The sequence below is a fragment of the Tenrec ecaudatus genome, chromosome 10, assembly GCF_050624435.1.
Source record: "Tenrec ecaudatus isolate mTenEca1 chromosome 10, mTenEca1.hap1, whole genome shotgun sequence".
NCBI lineage: Eukaryota > Metazoa > Chordata > Mammalia > Afrosoricida > Tenrecidae > Tenrec > Tenrec ecaudatus.
The window spans coordinates 84,666,411-84,687,988 of NC_134539.1; the positions used below are offsets into that span (position 1 = coordinate 84,666,411).

Consider the following 21,578-nt stretch of genomic DNA (forward strand, 5'->3'; position numbering starts at 1 on the left):
AGGCTGAGTGCACTCTGAAGATGACACCGCTCACAGCAGAGCTGGGACTAAACCTAGCTTTGTCATTTTCAGTCCACAAAGAAGTACACCAGAATGCATCCTTCTGGGGTACAGTAGGAATGAAGAGCATGGGGCTCGATCTAGGGCAATGTGAGGGTGGGTACCAGCCAGGAAGGGAACTCCAAGGGGGTCCATCCCCAAAAGCCCCAGGGAGGGACTATTGGAAGAGCTTTGGTTGGCGGAGATGTTGGGTGTGTAGGGAGATGGCTTAATTAACGGTCCCTGAAGGAAGCGATGCTAGGTCTCTCGGGGCAGAATGTACAAGAGACCAAAAAGGTAGTGCTGAGGCCAGGGAGGATGGTGGCTTCCCAGTCCTCTGAGATCGCTAGGCCGGACAGGGAGCTTTCACTGGTGTTTCATCTTGGCGGATGGACTGATGGACAGGACAGTGACCTCAGAATCCCCACCTGGACCTTCACCTTCCCTCCTCCCATCTAGGGGAGGAGGCAGGACAGGCCTTGTCCCCACTGTCGGGCCATTCCACCAAGCACTGGCTGGCTCAGACAGCTGCGGGTGATGGGGAGAACTTGCCCCAGCCCCCCTCCCTGGGAGCTGGCAGCTCTGAAGAGGAAGATTGGGTGGGGGTGTGCTTTGGTCCCCAACTCCAACTCTCCTCCCTACCCTAAGAAGCCCTTTGAAAGGTTTTTCTGGCAGTGTTTAAAGCTTCAATTCATTCAACCACCTGGCACAAGGCCCAGGATGAGAGGGTGCTGGGAAGGCCCCAGTCCCACCTCCCAACCCTCACCTTAGCTGCCCCCACGTCCCTGGAGCCCTCCCTCCCTGGCAAGCCTCCCTTTCACCCAATAGCACCCACCCCCTTTCCTTTTGGGAACCCAGGTACCCTGGCCCTCTCCTATGGAGCAGATGGCCACCCCAGAAGCTCAGGCTTGCTAAATCACTTAAATCCCATAATCCGTGGAGGGAGGGGGCAGCAGGGGCGGGGGAGAACCTCATGCCAGCCCTGGCAAGGGGGAGACACTTGGTTCCTGAGTTATGAATGGAGTCACCCCCCTCCCTGGTTGTCACGCAGCCCGAAAACTGTCCCGCTCTCCAGCCTTTGTTCCCCTCCCGGAACCCCAGCGTTGGGCCCCCCAGCCCACACTCCCTGGGGGGGAGGCTCAGGGGCGGCCTCCCAACTTCATCTCCTCACTCACTCCTGTACCTGCGGGCCACCCTTGGTTCCCATCCCTCAGGCATGCAAGTAGCAAAGGTTTTATTGTAAAATAAGAATTGGATATAAAAATGGGGTATACAAAGGGGGTGAGGGGACGGGGGCACAGGGGAAGAACAGGCAGATGTGCCCTTGCACAGTGCGGAGACCCTGAGTGTCAGGGGGCAGTGACACAGATGGTGTTGGACACAGATCCAGTGTTGGAGTTGGATTCCTCCAGGGCATGGGAAGGGGTGAGATGGGTTTCCTGCTGGTGCCGAGCTTACCAAGAGTCCAGACAGGGCTTGGTTAGGCTAGCAGAAAAGGGGCACAACAAGGCCCTTCCCTTAACCAGCTGCCCAATCGGCCTGTCCACCAGCGGGGATAAGGGTCCAGCACCCCTAAAGAAAAGACCCAGATGCCACGTAACCATAACCCACGAGGATTTGAAGGCCAGGCAGCTGGGGCCCTTTCGGTTATTCGTTCAGCCTTCTGTTCCCGTCGAACACGGGCAAGCCCAGGAGGTAGGGATCGGTGTGAGGTAGGGATCAGCATTCACAGAGAAAGCGCATGCCACATCCCTCACGAGTCTGCTGGTGATGTGGGTCTTCCGATGAAGGGAAAGCTGGTTGGAAATTGTAACTCTCCCAAGTACGACCGTATTCCTATCTCCCAAGGGTTCTTTAGAAGAGCTGAACTCAGGAGTGTGCCAGCGGCCCTCCCCCTCAAAATGCAAGCAAGCAAACAAAAACCCCGCCCGTGCAGTCCCACTTCTTAGGAGAGGGTACAGAGAGTTCCTGGGTGTTTGGGAGGCACACTGGTGCCAAGCAGGGTTCAAGCACCCCAGTTTCAAAAGTCTAGGAGGAGGAGGGCAGGGGTATGGGGGGCGGGGGTTGTATACGTGGGGGACCGACATGGAGGCGGCGTCAGTCTGAGTCAGGCCCCTCTTTCTTGAAGGTGGTCTTTTTATGGCGGGCGGTAGATTGCCCCTTCTTAGCCTTCAGGGGGCTGCAGAGGAGACACAAAGGGAAGAGGGGTGGGCATCACACATGCGGGAGGGTCCCAGGCCTGAGCCTGGGGCAAGAGGAACTTTGGCTGAAGTTGTAACCGCACCCACAAGCCAGGTTGACTGAGAACCTGAGGGTACTTGTGCCTACTAAACTCTTAATCTTCATTCAGCTCATTTTACCAATGAGAGGCCTAGGAATCTGGCACAGATAGGACTCCCCCATCGTCCTTGTGCTTGGGGCAGGGAGGCGACTGTACAAGGCGAAGTGGTGGGAGATAATAAAGGACGTGTCTGAGGACGGCGTGTGGACCCCCTGGAGAGGATCCGTTGCTTTAACCATAGAAGTAGAATTGGAAATAGAATTCCGTGGCTTTCTATGTGTCCGGGAGGGAGCCCAGCCCAGGCCACTCACCTGGAATGAGCCCGGCTCCCCTCTGGCTCCTTCCCAGCCTGGGCATCTTTCAGCTCCAACGCCTCATTCAGCTCCCAGAACATCTTGAAGCGTTCACGACCACGAATCTGCAGTGGGCGGGGGGAAAGAGAAACACTGGCCGTGGGATAAAGAACCCAAATTTGGCCTTTTGTCTCTGGTTTCTGAAAATAGACCCTGGAATTCCCCGTCAATTGAGGTACCTTTTGTTTTCTAAAATCACCAGGCAACACTTTATAAAAAAATGTGCACATAACTGGGGAGTCCCCAACCCTACCCTGGCAACAGGCCTCAGAAAAGGGTGCAGAGTCAGTCATGCATATTCATAGCATCATGCATATGCATTAGGCCCCAGTGAGGAAGGGATTCTGAACCTGGGGGCTTCCAGAAACTGCAAAGGACTTTTCAGCACAGGAGAGCCTGGCACGTTCCTAGGGACAGATGGGAGTCTTGTGCAGGGAATTCTTCCTTTATCCCTTCTGGTTACCAACTATGGGTAACTGTGAGTTGAGGCAATAACCAAGCCCAAGCCCGCTGCCAGGGAGCCGATTCCAAGGCCAGGGAGACAGTATAGGAGTGCTGGGATTGTAAGTTCTTACAGGGACAGCGGCCTCACCTCTCTTTTCAGAGTGACTGGTGGTTTTGAACCAGGGACCTCAAGGCGAGCAGCCTAACCCACAAGGCCACCAGGGCTCCCTGACTGAGCTCAGAGGGGCCCGATTCAGAGCAAGGCTATGAAGGCAAACGATGAAGGACAAAGGTCCGTTAGCGTCTCAAGTTTGAAGGGCTAGGAATTGTACAGACTCCTGAATTTAGAGTGCCTAACGCCCAGATGCCTGGGTGGCTGCTGCTGAAGTCTAACTGAACTTCAGGTGGTTGAGGTCAGGGAGGAAGTGCTTCAAGGAAGTGATCAGTGGGGCGGAGGGTGCTGCAGTCGGAATCACCTACTGCTCTCTCTTAAACCATCTGTACTACGGTCTAAAGTCGTGGCACACGTCATGGCCTCTGAGCCACTCCTGCCTGGACGCTGAGTGTCCTGATTTCTAGCAAAACAGCCAACAAGGAAAGGCTCGAAGCTTCAATCTTTTCAACCTGATATACGAGGGCAAGTTAAACGCATTGCTAAAAAGTCGTGGAAGCCTTTATTACACAAAACCAAAAATCCCAAGCTGTTTCTGGATGCACCTTCTATCTAGTGTATAGACTTCTAAAGGAGGTGTTTCCAGCTCTTTCTCCAAAGAACTATCTGCTGTGACTTACCTACATCCTCGAGGGGCTAAAATCGCGTTCCTTCCCACTGTTCTTTGACAAAGGGATGAGGTCAGGGCTGGAGGGCAGATAGAGGAAAGTCCCTAACAAAATTCTCAGGGACAGCTTTTGCTCCCCTCGAAAACGAGAGGGTGAGTAGCTGTGATGGGAAAAAACAAAACAAAACACCATCCTTTGGTGTAGACTTCCTGGCCTTTCCAATACGGTTTTCCATTTTCTCCAACTTCTCCATGAGAAGCCCTCGGGATGGCCTCACGTCCTTCAGGAAAACCTCTCAAGATCTCCTTTTGCAGCCTTTCCAACCCCCGAGGACAGCTACCTGAGCTGACCTCTCTATACCTTTGGACCGGACATCTTTATTTCAGAGGTACTGCGTTGAGCCTAAGACAAGTGAACTCCGGAGAGAATTGATGGACAGCCGTCCACCGTTGCACGGTCTGGGGGACGCACATTTTGTCTGGAATAAGCCTATGCACGGGTTGACTTGAACCACAGTCAATAGAAGAAAGGGAGAGAAATCGGGTCTTAAGAAGAAAAGAAAAAGGCAAACCTCACAGCCCCTGTGCCTACACCTGGCCTTGGCTTATCCAATCCCACTGAGAGCGGGGAAGAGACGCGTATCCACCTCCCCTGAACGTGGTACCTGGAGGGTGTAATATTCTTCATCCAGTGGCTTCTTCTTCGGTTGGGTGGAGGAGCCGGTGCTGGTGGGCAGGGCTGTGGAGAGGCAGGGGCAGGTGAGGAGGGGACTGGGCAGACTGTGGGCAGAACTCCACCCTCTGTGCCTCTGCCACGCACTCCTGTCTGGCTGCTTACCGTGCTTAGTGCTCCCCCGAGGTGGCTTGGGGCAAGGCTCCTCATTCTTGTGGAAGTTTTCTTCCTCAGTGCGCCTGTCTCTCCCAGGACACGCACAAACCCGCACCTCAAAGCTGTTACGGCCCAGCAGATTACCACTATCCAGGGAGAGAGGAGGGAAGGAGGAGGCAGTGTGGAAGCCAGACTCCATCGGCCCTGCTCTTTCCTGTCCCAGACATTCTGAGACCCCAGGGAAAAGACACGTGGGGGGCGCTGTAGTGGCGTTCCCTGGGATGGGATGGGCGGCAGGGAGCAGTTGGGGCGGGAGCAGTGAGGGACGGGCTTAGGGGACAGAACCAGGCAGGTGAAAGGTGGGAAGCGTGTGCCAGTGGGAAGGCTGGCCTGTGGGTCCCTACCTGGAGTCTTCCAGGGAGATGATGGTGAGGATGGGCCGCCGGTTCATGCCCCCCATGCAGGAGCTGTTACACATGAAGTTGTAGTGGATGGTGGTGCAGTCGGCGCCAACCTGGAAGGGAGGCAGGTTCAAGGTGAGGCTACCCCAGCCCCGGGGAGCTCTTTCGCTTCTGTAAGCCTCCGTGCCCTCAACTGCAGAATGGGGACAACCCGCCTCGTCGGTGTACCTCTTAAGGTGGTGGGGGCGGGACACCTAACAGGCAGGAGAACGCCCCCCCCCATGGCCAGTGACGCCCCCTTCCCCGAGAGCCCCCCACCACAGCAGACCTCGGGTGGATCGTAGGGCACCACGACGCTGTGCCGCAGGGTCACGTTGTCTTCCAGGTACTCAGCGCGCTGGTTTCCTTCCACGCGGATGAGGTGCTGAGGAGGGGCCAGGGCTAAGGAGCAAAGGGGAGACATTAGGGGCTTAGGGACCCGGGGCAGCCGCCCCGTCCCGTCTCCAGCCCTGGCCCCTCACCATCGACATAGTCAGGGCAGCGCTCGTGGTGGGGACAGCGCTTCACAACCTCCGTCATGTGCTCGGACTTCTTGTAGATGGCCATGGTGCGCACACGGGTGCCAGGCGGGGGCGGGGTGGCGACCCACAGCTGCACCGGGCAGGTCTTTGCCAGCTGGCAGAACAGCTTGTTCAGGTCGGGGGAGTACTGCGGGGAAGGGAGGGGCTGCAGGTTAGGGGCACCGTCCAGGGCCCAAATGGACCAGCACCCTGCAGAAACGCCTTCTGAAAACCAGGCACCGAGTTGGGCGGATGGCTCCTGACAGGGTGAGGGGTCTACATCCTGGCAGCTGCTAGTCCCGAGGGAAGAAAAAGGGGGTCTCATGTCCCCCTGAGACCAACCCACAGACATTGAGAGTAGGCAGAGCAGGAGCAAGGTGGGGTGGAGAAGCTCAACTTGGGGAGAAGTCAGGGGGTCACAGACTAAATGGGTGAAATCTAGACCAACTGGCAGGAAGTGAGGGCTGCAGAGGAGCCAAGCCCAGGGGACCCCAGCCGGTCGTCAACAGGCCAGGCCAAGGTAGGTCCTCAGAGCCACTCACCGTGCAGGTGACAGACTTGGCTGTCCCAGAATGCAGGAAGCCCAGAGTGAAACCATAGACACCTGGGTAGGTCTTCTGAGACGGCACGGAAGATGACAGGGCCCAGGAGGTGGCTGGGGTGGGGGGCGCCGACGTCCCTTGAGTGCCTCCTTGGTTTTCTAACCAGTCTGAAGAGACGTCCGGCAGTGGCAGATTGTCCACCACCTCCGTTTCGGGAAGCATCGAGGCAGACTGCTGTTGGCAGAAAGGAGGGCTGGTTTGCAGTGGGGCCAGGCTGCCTGTCCCCCACCCCTGAGGCCCCAGTGCCCCCTGCCCTGTCCTTACCAGCACGGGGTCCCCGGGAAGGCTGTAAGACAAAAGCAGAAAGTGACTCCTGGTTTCTGACCCATGATGACGCCTTGCCCGTCCACAGCCCTCTGCTAGCACGCAGGGAAGCAGGGAAGGAGGGGAGGGGGCGGGAATGGAGTTAGGGGAAGGGGGCAGCACTTGGAGACTGGGCAGTGAATCCAGTCTGCCCACCAGGCCTTTACTTACAGTTCCCACAGGTATGAAAATGTCTCTTGACTCAACGGGAGGTCGGTGCTGAGATCTGACTGGGGCTCCTCCATGGCTCCTCCCAGGAGAACAGTCTGGCCACTGTGTGGGGGAAGGGAAGCCGGCATCACACGCCAAATTCAAGTCCCCTTGCAGGGCAGGACCCCCCTCCACCCCAACAATGTCCAGGTTTGATGCACAGCTCGAGAATCTGCCATGACTGGGTCCCCTCCCAACTTCCTGGGAGCAAGACTGCGCACTCAAAACACCTCCTGTCCTCAAATCCTCAACTCAGGCTGCTCCTGCCCACCCAACTCCCCAACCCGTGCCGCCAGCACCCTGCTTTGCGGGAAACCAAGAGGGACTGCCAATCTCCCGACTGCCAAACTCATTAGCCTTCCAGAATGCATCCTCTTTCCAGCCGCCTTCCTGTGAAAAGATGAGGTAGCTGCTGCCCAGGAGTGCCTGGGTGGTCTAGACGGTTCAGGAAGGTTATAGTTCTGAGCCCACCAGGGGGACCGCAGAAGAAAGGCCTGGTTATCTACTTCTATAAAAGAAAACACCCCACCACCCCAGCCAGGATGAACAGTTCTACTCTGACACAACTGAAATCTATTCAGTGGCCACTGGGGACAGTGGCATGTTGGCCTGCAGCTTTCTCTTATGTACTGAAAGGAGCTTGTAAAATCCTCTCCCAAAGATTAGCTTATTTGTCCCGATAACCACACTTGTCACCAGGTGAAAAGCTAAGTCTTTGGAGAGGATTAAGTAACTTACCAAAGGTAGACTGGGGAGGGGACGGAATGACTTGTTTGCTTGTGTTTGTTTTTGGTTTTAAGGAAAAGCAGGATCTGTCAAACATCTCAGTAAGGTGTTCATGGCTTCTGTCTACTCTTTGGGGTTCTCTCTTCTGTAATCTATTAAGGCCTGAGGTTTGGGCCTTAGAAAGGTTTTCCGGAAAGGGCCACCTGTCATAGCCCTCCAACTGCTGCTGAGAAGGGCAGGGAGGGGGAATGGACCTGACACGTGCACGGAGGGGGAGCTGGGAGAAGCAAGAAGAGCAACCTCAAACATTGATCTTGGTAAGAACATCCAGGGTCCCTCTAGATCAGAGTTTCCCAAAGTGGATGACATTGCCCCTGAACAGTGGGGTGGAGTGGCTGGAATGACCCAGGGGTGGGTGTGCAAAAGCTGATACCTCTACTTTATCCTGGATTGTATTTTTAATTGCCAGGGGGCGCTGAGTAGTTCCACCCCTCTGAAAAGGGGGTGGTAGGTCAAATAAGTTTGGGAGCCTGTGCTCTTGATGGATGACACCCCTCACCGAAAAGGGCAGCCTTCCTGGGAGGGAGCATGTGAGAGCGGAGGGAGAGACGGAAGGCCAGAGACCTTTTGCCCTTGTGCCATCATTTCAATTTGTGGTAATGGCCTTGGATGATCCACTTTCTATCTCTGTAAATGGGAACAAACACAATAGCCTCATAGAGGAATAACTTTCTTGCTTCCTCATGCACAGAACTTCAATTTGTCCCGGTGGCGTACTGAGCCGCTAACGACAAGATGAGCAGTTTGAAACCTCTAGCTGCTCCTTGGGAGAAAGATGAGGCTTTCTGCTCCCATAAAGACTTACCAAGGGGCCTTACACCATCTGTAGATTATCTAATCAGAATAAGCTATTGGCAGATCCCCACTGGCCACAGGCAAGGGTCTCACTATCAGATAGGGACCATTGTCACTGTGATTATACTGGATCAAACTTGATCCTTGGTCAGTTGATCTCCCTCTTGACCCAACCTGAAATTCTTCTAGGTGCAAATATTTCTTGTTAGTTCCATGGCAAAATTCTTCCCCGGCCTTTAAAATATCCACAGCGGTCGTTTCTCTCTCCCTCTCTCTCTATATGGATAGGTTTATACAGCCAGAAAGAGTACAATAGCTAATTAGTTCACACAGCAGTATAGAGGGCTTAGTCCAACTCACTTTTTAAATTTGTTTTTTCTTTCTTACTATTTGTACTTAATTTTTTTACTATTTGTATTTTTATCTTTGTGTTATTATTATTATTCCACCCGTACCTTTATCTTGTTGCCGTGGGTTTTCCAGCTTGTGAAGCACAGGAGTAGACACATGGGCTGATGACTGATGCGAGCATTTATAGGGGAGATTGGGGAGTGGGGAGCAGCAAACAATGTATCTGGGAGGAGGCACCCGAACTAAAGGTGATCACACAACTCATGTCAAAAGGGATTTAATCACGGGGGAAAACTTGCTCTGAAATTGGTTGTGGTAATGATTGTACAACTCTTCTTGATACGACTGAGCTATTGAATTGTATATGTGGATTGTGTGTCAATAACAGTTAAAAAACAAAACCCCACAGAGCAGCTCTGCCTTGTCCTATGGGGCTGTTACGCGGCGGAATCAACTTGAAGGCAGCGAGTTTTAGTGGAAACACCAGGACCAGGTGCACAGGCAGCCCCGGTACATGGGCTCTGAGGCCGGCAACTTTAGGAGGTTCTCTAGCCTCTCTGTGCACCAGTGTTCTCTGAGGATAAGCCCGACTTCATCTGCTTATCCTGAGAACCTGAGGAATTGAGAAAGTGTCTGGCACCAAGTTAGAGATCAGTCGCTGTTTCATCACCATCGAATACCACCGGGTTGACTCATAATGACATCTGTCATAGTAGACCTGTGCTCTGTAGGGGTTTCTTCCCCCTCCCTAACAGTTTCACTGGCATCGAATTCACATACCATTCAACAGTTCAACCACACCAAGAAGAGTTGTACAGTCAAAAGTTTTACAATCCACAGGGTTTCCAATGGCTCATTTTGGGGGAAGCGGATTGACAGGCTTTCTTCCAACGTGCGTTAAGTGGCTCTCAACCTTCCTAATGCCGTGACCCTTTCACACAGCTCCTCATGTTGTGGTGACACCCCCCCAACCATAAAATTATTTTTGTTGCTACTTCATCACTGTCATTTTGCTACAGTTATGAATCAGGTGACCCCTGTGAAAGGCTTGACCCACAAAGGGGTCTCGACCCACAGATTGAGAACCGCTGGTAACATGATATTAATAATTATTTCTTTAGAGTGAGGTTTGTGATTATGGGCCAGCGGCTTGTGGCTCCTAACTGCAAGGCTAGAAGTTTGAAACCCGCTAGCTACTTCTTAGGAGGAAAATGAGACTTTCTAGATCTGTGAAGATTTACATCCTTAGAAATTCAAAGGGGGCAGTTCTACTCCATCCTGCAGACCTGCTGACTGGAGGGCAGTGAGTTTGGTTTTTGTCTGTTTGCTCCCAGCGCCCTCCTGCATGCAAATTCACCTCTTTCAAGGGGCTGTTCAGCAAACCTCTGGTCTCAGTGCCACTCAGGCCATCCCACTCACTCATAATTCACCACCACTGAGTGGATTCTGACTACAGAGGGTTTCTGAGATGGTACATCCCTGTAAGAGCGGACGGCCCCATCTTGTTCTCAGGAATCGGCCGAGGGACTTTGAACTGCCTGACTCACAGGACTCCTTACGCACAGGTCTAGACTCACTACTCTCATGCCAATTCTGACTCACAGCGATCCCAGAGCAAAGAATGGTCCATGTGGGTTTCTGAGGCTATACATCCCCCGCCCCCCATCATTTCAATGGGCCTCGTATAGCTCTTATCGCAATCCATACGTACGTACATTCTGCCATGTGAGAAGCACATTTGTACATATGCTGCCATCATCATTTTCAAAGCATTTTCTTTCTACTTGAGCCCTTGATATCGGCTCCTCATGTCCTCTTCTCCCGCTGTCTCACTTCACCCACTTTTCTGTTGTTCATGCCCCTGGGGAGGGGTTCTATGTAAATCATTGTGACCAGTTCCCTTTTCTTCCTCCACCTTCCCCTTCTGGTTTCGCTACTCTCATTATTGGTCCTGAGGGGTTTATCTGTTAAGAACTTGAAGTTATTATCTGTACCAGTGTACATGCTCTGGTCTAGCCGGTTTGTATGGTAGAATTGGGGTCATGATAGCGAGCAATAAAGACCTAGAAGATGTATGTTTTGCTGGTCCTGTACTGTACCCTGACTGGCTCGTCTCTTCCCTGTGACTCTTCCGTAAGGGGATGTCCAATTGTCTACAGATGGGCTTTGGGTCTCCACTCCGCGCTCCCCCTCACTCACGTTGTTCATTGTTTGGAGGTGGGGGGTGCTGTCAGTCTTTATGCTAGCAGAAAGCCTCCTCTTTCTCTCACAGAGTGGCTGGTGGATTCCCACCAGGGCTCTTCCTCAGAGGTGCACAACCCCATCACCCTAGGGGCACTCTCTGTCACTTTAGTCCTCACAACCGGACAAGGTTGAAGTTGCCAGGGATTTTGTATTGCTGGGATCCACAACCAGCGCTCACGGAAGCAGCACGAGATCTTTTTAGCGTGCCGAAGAGCAAGGCTGTCACTATGTGGACTAGGTGCGCCTGACCCAGGTCATGGTGTTTTCCAATCACCGCCTGTGCATGTGGAAGCTGGGCACGGAATATGGGTGCCTGACGAAGAACTCATGCCTTTGGATTACGGCGCTAGCACTGTCGGTGCCGTGGTGGCGGCCCGTGTGTTGCCACGAGGCTGGAAGCTGCATCACTGGTGTTTTTATATTTTATTATTATTTTTATCATTTTATTAGGGGCTCATACACCTCTTTTCACAATCCGTACATACATCATTTGTGTCCAGCACATTCATACCTATGACGCCATCATCATTCTCAAAACACCTACTTTCTACTTGAGCCCTTGGTATCAGCTCATTTTCCCCCTCCCTCCCCGCTCCCCTGAACCCTTGATAATTTATAGTTATTATTTTATCATATCTTACACCTTCCGACGTCTCCCACACTCAGTTCTCCGCTGTCCGTCCTCCAGGGAGGAGGTTACATGTAGACCTTGTCATCTGTTCCCCCTTTCTCCCTCACCCTCCCTCCACCTTCCTGATATTGCCGCTCTCACCACTGTTCCCGAGGGGCTCATCTGTCCTGGAGTCCCTGTATTTCAAGTTCCCATCCGTGCCAATGAACATCTTCTGGTTCAGCCGATTATGTAAGGTAGAATTGGGATCATGATAGTGGCGGGGAGGAAGCATTCAAGAACTAGAGGAAAATTGTATGTTTCATCGTTGCTACACTGCACCCTGACTGGTTTGTTACCTCCCCATGGCTCTTCTGCAAGGCGATGTCCAATTTCCCCCAGATGGGCCCTGGGTCCCCACTCCGCACTCCCCCTCATTCACAATGCTATGGTGTTTTTTATTGTCTTTGATGTCTGATACCGGATCCCTTCGACACCTTGTCATCTCACAGGCTGGTGTGCTTCTTCCATGTGGGTTTTGTTATCTCTCAGCTAGATGGCTGTTTATTTATCTTCATTTTTTTTTCCAAGAAAGAAAAGTTTGTAGTTAGTTCAAGGATCATTTGTTGGCCTTTAGGAGTGTTTTCCAGTCCAATCTGTTGGGGTACCACGCCCTGGCCCCAAAGTCCACTTTCAGCATTCCCTGGGAACCTTGCCGTTCCATTCCCTTGCTGTTCCACTGCACTCCCCCAGTGCTTTGCCTTGGTGTTATCTTCAGGTCTTTAAGACTTCAGATGCTATATCTTTTGGTAGCTGGACACCATCAGCTTTCTTCAGCGCATTTGCTTGTGCACCCATTGTCGTCAGCGATCGTGCCAAGCAGGTGAGCATCTCAGACTGTCACTGGTGTTTTTAAATACCAACAGGGTCACTCAAGATGAACAGGTTTCAAAGCCTCTAAGCAAAGAACAGACTATGAAGAAGGAAAAAGAAGAGGCCGTCCACTTCTGAGGAATCGGCCACACCAAGCCTGAGGAATGGCAGAGATGTCGGCAGGTACTGAAGCATCACGACTAGTGGTGGCGCCCTGCCAGACAGGTGAGCCCCTCTGGTTGGCAAGCACTCAAACTATGACTCAAAATGAAAACAAACAGTTCTAAATGTCTAGACACGGTGGCTTTGAAAGTACAAAATATGAATCTAGGAAAAGTTGGAAATGGTCAAGAAATGAAATGGTCTGTAAAAATATCGATATCTTAGCCATCAGTGAGCTTCAGTGGACTGGTCCTGATCATTGAGAATCAAACAATCCTATAGTTTACTATGCTGGGAATGAAAAATTCAACGGGAATGGTTGTATTCTTCATCAACAAGGACATTACAAGATACATTGCCGCCTGTGATGGGAAACTCTCCATCCCTATACCATGAAATCCAGTCAGTACAACTATTCTTCAAACTTACACACCAACCACTAAAGCTAGTGATGAAGAAATCAGAGACTATGACCAACTGCACTGATCAGTAACGGCAATCAGAATGCAAAGGTTGGAAGCAAAGAGGAAGGAACAGCAGTTGGAAAATATGACCTTGGTGACAGAAGTTAGAGAGCCAATGATAGAGTTCTTGTCAGATCAACAATTTCTTCATTGTCAATATCTTTTTCAGTAGAATGACTACAGACATCGACTTCTCCCGATCAAATATACAGAAATCACATTGACTGGATTTGTGGGAAGACATGATAGAGCAGCTCAATATCAGCAGCCAGAACAAGACTGTGGAATAGACCACCAATTGCTCATCTGCAATCTGAAGCTAAAGAAAATTAAATCAAGTTCACGAGAGCCTAAATATGACCTTGAGTATATTCTACCTGAAACTTGAGAACAACTCCAGCATAGACTTGATTTGCTGAAACCAATAACTGAAAACGTGTCAAGCTGTGGGATGACGTCAAGATCATGCAAACACGAAAACATCAAATAAAAGGTCATTAAAAGACAGGAAAGATAGATCAACGTGCATGTCAGAAGAGACTGTAAAACTTGCTCTTGACTGTAGAGTAAAAGGAAAAGCAAATGCAACCAAGCCAAACCAACGCATTGCCATTCGGTTGGTGCTAATTCAAGATGGAAGGAATACAGAGTCACTATACCCAAAAGAACTAGTCGAATGTAATAATAAAAAAGTAGTGTAGGATCAAGACTCAATGGTACTGAAGGAAGAAACCCAAGCTATGCTGCAGGCATTAGCCAAAAAACAAAGCCTGTGACTTAATGGAAAATCAGCGGAAGTGTTTCAACATGTCGAGGAAGCACTGGAAGCCTGCGTTTGTCTTTGCCAAGAAATTGGGAAGACCTGGCCGACCGATCAGAAGAGATCCGTCTTTGTACTCATCCCAAAGGTGACGCCATACAATGCAGAAGTGATCGAGCAAGATCATCAAGATCATAAGCAAGTCACATTTTGCAGATTATTGAACAGGTGCAGCTGCCAGAAATTCAAGCCAGATTCGGAGGATGTGCAACAAGGGGTTTCACGACTGATGGCAGCTAGGTCTTGGCTCATGTGAATACCACGCCCGCCTCCCTCCGAAAAAAGGTTGTGTCTTATCGACTTTGCAAAGGCATTTGACTGCGTGGCTCATGGCTGGGGACTCCAGAACGCTTCACTGGGCTCCCGTGGACCGTGTACACAGAGCTGGGGGCTTTTGTTCAAATTGAACACAGAAATACTGTGTGCTTCAAAATCAGGAAAGGTCGGGGGAACTGATTACAAGTATCTACATATCACCTCCTCCCTGGGGGACGAACAACAGAAAAGTGAGTGAAAAGAAGATATGACAAAATAATAATTGATAAATTATCAAGGGTTCATGAGGAAGGTGGGAGCGGGGAGGGGGAGGAAAAATGAGGAGCTGATGCCAGGGGCTTAAGTGGAGAGCAGATATTTTGAGACTGATGAGGGCAATGAATGTTCAAATGTGCTTTACACAATTGATGTATGTATGGATTATGATAATAAAACGATTTTTTTAATCAGGAAAGGTGTACTCTGAGGTTGTATCCTTCCACCCTTAGTCATTCAATCTGCACGAGGAGCAAAGGAAGAAAAATGTGACATCAAGCCTGGAGGAAGGCTTATCAATAGCCCGTGACGTGATATGCAGATGACACAACCTTGCCTGCTGCAGGACTGCAGTCAGTCTTCACTATGGACTGCAACTCAATATCAAGAAAAACAAAACCTTCACAACTGGTCCAGTAGGTAAGTAACATCATGATAGAGAAAAAGATTGAGGTTGATAAGGATTTATTATCTTGCTGGGATTCACAATCAATGCTCGTGGACACAGCAGTCAAGAGCTCAAAGGATGCATTGTATTAAAGTGCAGAAGAGCGAAGATGTTACCTTGAGGACTAAGGTGCACCTGACTCAAGCCATGAACCCAAGCCATGGTATTTTCCATGGCCTCATATGCATGTGAAAGTTGAGCACTGACTAACGACTGAGGAAGAATCCATGCATTTGAATGATGGTGTTGGCCAATATAAATCTGTCTTGGAAAAAGTACAAGTATAAGCCCACACGGAAAAAGCACACCAGCCTATGTGATAACGAGGTGCCGATGGGATCAGGTAGCAGGCATCAAAGACCCAAAACAAAACAAACAAGAAGCATAGCAATGGGAATGAGAGAGAAGAGTGGAGCCCCAAAGCCCATCAGTAGTGAACTGGACACCCTCCGTCAGAGCAGCCTCAAGGAAGAGAAGAGCCAGGCAGGGTGCAGCATAGCACCGACGAAACACACAAGCGTCCTCTAGTTCAGCGGTTCTCAACCTGTGGGTCGCGGCCCCTTTGGGAGTTGAACAACCCTTTCACAGGGGTCGCCCGATTCATAACAGTAGCAAAATTACAATGATGAAGTAGCAACGAAGATAATTTTATGGTTGGGGGGTCACCACCATGAGGAACTGTATTAAAGGGTCACAGTATTAGGAAGGCCGAGAACCACTGCTCTAGTTCTCTAATGCAACCCCCACTCCACTACCATGACCCCAATTCTATCTTACCAATCTGACTAGACCAGAACATGTATACTGGTACAGATAAGAGCCCAAAACATAGGGAATCCAGAGCATATAAACCCCTAAGGACCAATAAGGGGAACAGTGATACTAGGAGGGGAAAGGGGGGTGTGGGAGTAGTAAGGGGGAACCTATCATAATGATCGACTTATGGCCCCCATCCCAGGGAGATGGACAGCAGAAAAGTGGGTGAAATGAGACAGCCGTCGATCTAAAACTTGGAGAAAAAAAAAAGAGAATTTATAAATTATCAAGGGGGTAGGGGAGGGAGGGAGGAAAATGAGGAGCTGATGCCAGGGGCTCAAGTAGAAAGAAAATGTTTTGAAAAAGATGATGACAGCATATGTAAGGATGTGTTTGACACAATGGATATATGTATGAATTATGATAAGAGCCGTAAGAGCCCCAAATAAAAACAGAAGTGTCTCATGTAACTTTGGACAATGACTGAGATCAGTGCCTGGAATAGGCTATAGTGCTTGAAACAGCAGGAAGAGTGAAAACGAGGAAGGCCCTCCATGAGACGGCCAAGAGTGGCTGCAACAATGGGGTCAAACGAACAACTGAGGACGGAGCAGAGCTGGGAGGTGTTTCATTCAATGAGTCTGAACTCGATGGCGCCTAACAAGTGCTAAAATCTCAATGTTTCTAAGAGTAGGCTATCACTAGCAATATATGTATTTTTTTTTTTCAGAGAAGGTACCAGCCAGCCAAGTAGCCAAGGTACAATAATTGCCAGAGGTTCACCCCAGGATCTTCCAAAGGGCCTTCCACCAGGAGGAGTCAACAATGCTGGGACTCAGAACAGGGCAGGCCCTGCTGAGAACACACTGGAGATTGTTGATGGGTGTGTCCCAGGGCTCAATGCTTTCACTGGTTTGGCTCCTTTAATCCTCTCTGAAAGCCAGGAAGGTCAGTATTATCTCCAGATGAGGGGCCTGGGGCTTGTTAAAGGAACAGTCACTTCCCCAGATTCATAAAGGAGCAAGGAGCAGGTGCAAGGATTTGAACCTGGGCTCTCTGAAGTCATATCCAAGATCAAATAATTATGTTCCTAAGGTCCCAAAGGTTTATGGACCCACCCAGAAACTGACACAAAATTGTTGTTGAAAAACTATTTGATTATATGTATGGATTGTGATAAGAGTTGTATGAGTCCCTAATAAAATGTAAAAGAAAAGAGGAGAAAAAAAATGATTAGGGCAAAGAATGTACAGATGTGCTTTATACAATTGATGTATGTATATGTATGGACTGTGATAAGAGTTAAAAAAAACAAAAACTATTTGATTAGCAAAACAAAGAGGGATTCTGGGAAGTGGCTGATAAGATGTAAGATAACCACATTAAGGAACTGTCAATGCATCACATCAATACTGACACCTAGTGACCCTATAGGACGGCGGTCCTCAACCTGTGGGTCGCGACCCCTTGGGGGGGAGGGGTCAAACGACCCTTTCACAAGGATCGCCTAGGACCATGGGAAAACACATTTCTGATGGTCTTAAGAACCGAGATCTCTATCCAGTCTCCAGGCTGGTCTGCCCAAACACTAGTACCCCGGCGTGAAGACTGTTACCCAGGACACACCATGCTTCAAGACAAAATTTCATTGATTTGTCATTAGAAATAAGTATTTCACAATCTATAATTACATATTGTTTTTAGGATGAATCACTAATGCTTTAATGATGTTCAATTTGTAACAATGAAGATACACTGGATATTTACACGATGATTCATCACAGTAGCAAAATGACAGTGATGAAGTAGCAATGAAGAGAATATTGTGGTTGGTGGGGGGGGGTGTCACCACCATATGAGGAACTGCACGAAGGGTTGTGGCGTGAGGAAGGTGGAGAACCACTGCAGTAGGACAAGGAGAACTGCCCGTGCAGGTTTTTGAGATTGTGACTCTACGGGAGTAGAAAGTCTGCCTCACCTTTCCAGAAAGGCAGCTGTTTTCAACGGCTGACCTTGTGATCTGCAGCCCAATGCACAACCTACTTAGACATACCTTACAACGCAGCAAAACCAATTCTAGGCCTCCCTGCCATCGAGTTGATTCCCACTCATGAACCTACAGGAAAGAGACCTGTAACCCTCTACCCCGCCAGGGCTCCAGAACGCTAGGCAGATGCAGGCAGCAGTTCACGTCACTGTTGTTCTGAATGGCAAGGGGTGGGGGATGGTGTAACCATCAGTCCAGGGATGGCTCAACAGTGGCATAGTCACAAGAAATGTTTACTAAAGTAGTTTAAAAACACAGATGAGCCCTGGTGGCGAAGTGGGTTCTGTTGGGCTCCTAAGTGTTAAGTCAGCAGCAGTTCAAGACGACCAGCTGCTCTTTAGGAGAAAGAAGAGGCTTTCTACTGTCCTAAAGACTTACTGTCTCGGAAACCCACAGGGCAACCCTACCTGTTTTATAAGGGCCCCATGAGTTGGAATTGATTTGATGGCAGTGAGTTTGGTCTGGGTTCATTTGTAAACAAAACAAGTTGGGTGAAAAAGAAAATCTGTAGAAAAAATAAAACACAGGAGTGTCAGAATCCACGTGTGCAAGAGCAGGTGTGTGGTCCATAAGGGTTCAGTGGTGGATTTTGGGGAAGGCGATTGCCAGGCTTTTCTTCTTAGGTGCCTCTGATAGGTCTGAACTTCCAACATATTGGTTAGCAGCTGAACTTTTAGCCACCTAGGGATGCCATGTGTACAAACTGCTCTGTGAAATATCTGTAGTTCCTGATCGTACAAGAAAAAAAAAAAAGCTAGTTGTCCACTAAGATGTTATTGACGGCAAACTGACCGTGAATGCATTTACCAGATTCGAGTACCTGGTTTTTGTGTGACATTTTTCTTGTGGCACATAACATAAACTCTTTCATTTTGACCATTACACTGATCAATTTAAAAACAAACAAACATGCCTCGAATTTTGAATGTTAAACCAATATTGCAACCCATCTGGTCAAGGTGTGAGTGTACAATTATCCCTTCCATGCTACCACTGTTGGATTTGGGGGCAAAAGATGTTGACAGAAGCTTTGGTCTGACATTTTCTTTTCTTGTAATATTTTTAACTGGTTTGGGTCCCAGGTTTATGCTGGCCTCATCAAGTGTGTTGGGGAAAGGTCCTTTCTTCTATTTTCTGAGAGTCTACATAAGATTGGTATCGATTCTTCATCAAATGTTTGAAGAGAAGATTAAAGAGCACTGGAGATAAACAGAAAACAGCACTAAGATGATAGAATCAAACCCAAACAATATATATTTTTCATTTAAATACAAATAAACTACACCCCCCAGTCTAAAACAACACAGTAGGAAAAAGAGTTATTTCAACAAATGAAGTCATACAGGGAGGAAACAAAAGAACCTTGACTCCCCCATATCATATGCAAATTGTCTTTTAAAAAATTAATAGCACATTAGCTTAAATGTAAAACATGAAACTATAGCGGTCTTAGAAGAGAATAAACATGGGGTTAGCAAAAATTTCCTAAAGAGGATACTGCAAATACTTAATACAAATAATCAAATATGATAAAATGAGGTTTTATTAAAATCAGTCTTTTGCTCTTCACAAACACTAGTATACATACAAATAGGCAAAAACAAACAAAAAACCACCAGGTCATGAGATAATATGTACCTGACCCAGGATATATCCAGAATTTGTAAAGAACCTTTATAATTTGACAAAAAGTCAAACCATTTTTTTCTTAAATCAAGACTTGAAGAGACACTTCACATATGACTTAATGGCCAAAGAGCACACAAAAACAGAGAAATGCAAATCACCACTAAGAAGAAACACCACTACAATGAGACTGAGGGCATTACGGGTTGGGAAGGATACTGATCAAGTAGACCCTTGGAAAACGTTGTCTCTTTGCTGATGTAGCAGTTCTAAGTACCTCTCTACGAAACAGGAAAACTTGAGTAATAAAGAAAACTGTACAAGACTGTTTCATTGCAGCTTTATTAATAAAAATAAGGTGCTTCCAATAGCAAAGGCCATCAGAAAGACAATGGATAAACAATCGCCGGCGAGTCTAAACAGTGCAACAGAATTCACTAGAAGTGTTATGTGTGATGGAAGAATTTCAAATACTGGGAAGAAGCCGAATACAAAGGGAAAAAAGGACACATCTGTAGGATTCAATTTATGTGGAGTCCTTGAACAGGCACGATTTATTTGATGCGGCAGAAACAGAAGCCTAAGGTCCGGGGCTGAAGAGGAAGAGGCACGCGAAAACTTTGCTAGGGCAATGAAAGTACTTTGATTTCTGTAGGTGTGTGGCCAGCTGAGTGGGGTCCAGGTGCCCACGGTGCACGGCCGCCCTCAGAGCAACGAGCCGGCGGGGGAGGCACTGTCCGCGGCCTGGCCCCTGCCTCCCCGCCACGAACCGTGCTGCGCCCCGGGCTGGACCGGGACCCCCGGGCGGCCCTCCTCCCGGGCCGCCCCTTCCGCTTCCCGACGTTCAGGCTGCGTCCGAATCGGGGAGCCGGATGTAACCCTGCTCCTAAGCCGCGCGCCGGCCGCGCCGTCGCCCCATCCAGCCCGGCCGACGCTCCGGCGTCCCGCTGCGCTTTCACCTCTCACCTCTCGCGCGGCCTCGCACCTTGCCCCCAGCAGGGCGCCCGGGGGTGGGGCGCACCCTTAAAGGGGGAGGGGCTGCAGGCTTTGCATCAAAACAAAACACCCTTAATTTTCCAAAGGGAATCCCAAGACGTCCTGGGAAGTCACGAAAGGGCGCGGGACAGAAGTTCCCCTCCGCAAGGAATGGGGGGAAGAGCGATTTCTGAGCGCCCCCTCCTTCGGGTGAACAGTGGGCCGCCCCGGGCGGAGGAAGCCGGAAATGCTCGTGCGAGCGGGCAGGCGAACAATAACAGCGCCCGCACGCGCGCCCGCGCCGCACCGGGGGTCGGGCTCCCCGCCAGCAGCGCGGGGAGCCGGCGGCGGAGCCCGCGCAGGAAGCGCGACTGCCCGCACAGCTGCGGCTGGCCCGGTCCCCTCGCCCGGTCCTTTCGGGGTCCGCCCGGGACCCCTGGCAAGCTCGAGCCGAGAGCCCCCGCATTCCCAAGTTCGCAACGTGCCCGACCCCGGCCCCGGAGTGTCCGTGTCTGAGCCTGGCCGCTCCCGCATTCTGACCATCTGTGTCAGATCCTCCAAATCCCGATGCCACCCGCCCCCCCAAACCCCCACGATCCCCGGGCTCCAAACGCCCGGTGCACAAAACCCAGGACGCAAAGCGGACTCTTCAGGCTGTGAAAAGCTTACCTGAACCTCAGGGGGGGTGGAGCCGTCCTGGGAGCACAGACCCTAGGTCCCCGTCCCCAGAGCCCTGCAGCCAGGTATGCCCAGGACGGTGGCTTTGGGCTTTTGAAGAGCAGAGAACTTTTAGCGCCAATGTGAGCACGTGGGCAGGGAAACTCCCCGTCCCATCAGCCACCGCGAGGCTCCTGGCAAAAGGCTCGCAGGCACCATGACAAGTAAGGGCAAGCCAGTGCCCGCAGGCTGGGGGGGGGAGCAGGGGGGGGAGGAGAACAGGATTTGGTCGCGCGTGCAGCAGGCAGAAGTTACAGAAGAGGCCTCCACCCATATTCCATATCATTAAAACGCAGGAATAAAGGGCCCAGCAGTAAAGAACAAAACACCCGAACGGCGCAAGCAGAATGGGTGGAAACCATTTAGGAAGATACCTGCCATTGTGAGAAATCCAAAAACAAGAAAGCCTTTGCATTTGCTTTTCCCTCTGCCTGGAACATTTCTTCCTCAACGTGGCTTGAAGGCGTTCCTTCTCATAACTAACTTGGCACCTGTTAGGGAGGCTGTCTGACATACCGACCTACTGTATCCTCCCGGATAACCTTCACCGCCTTATTATTACCTGAAAAGGT

General features: G+C 50.2%; 1 protein-coding gene across 1 annotated transcript; it reads right to left on the reverse strand.

The window, feature by feature from the left end:
• Nucleotides 1–1,256: 1,256 nt before the first annotated feature.
• Nucleotides 1,257–21,110, reverse strand: TP53 (tumor protein p53). Its single transcript, XM_075560867.1, has 11 exons — nucleotides 20,959–21,110; nucleotides 6,763–6,864; nucleotides 6,553–6,574; nucleotides 6,229–6,462; nucleotides 5,648–5,834; nucleotides 5,455–5,567; nucleotides 5,130–5,239; nucleotides 4,735–4,871; nucleotides 4,562–4,635; nucleotides 2,632–2,738; nucleotides 1,257–2,218 (listed from the first exon to the last, which is right to left on the reverse strand). Exons 2-11 carry the CDS (start codon nucleotides 6,834–6,836, stop codon nucleotides 2,137–2,139), a joined length of 1,140 nt encoding a protein of 379 aa, XP_075416982.1. The 5' UTR covers nucleotides 6,837–6,864; nucleotides 20,959–21,110; the 3' UTR covers nucleotides 1,257–2,136.
• Nucleotides 21,111–21,578: the final 468 nt, after the last annotated feature.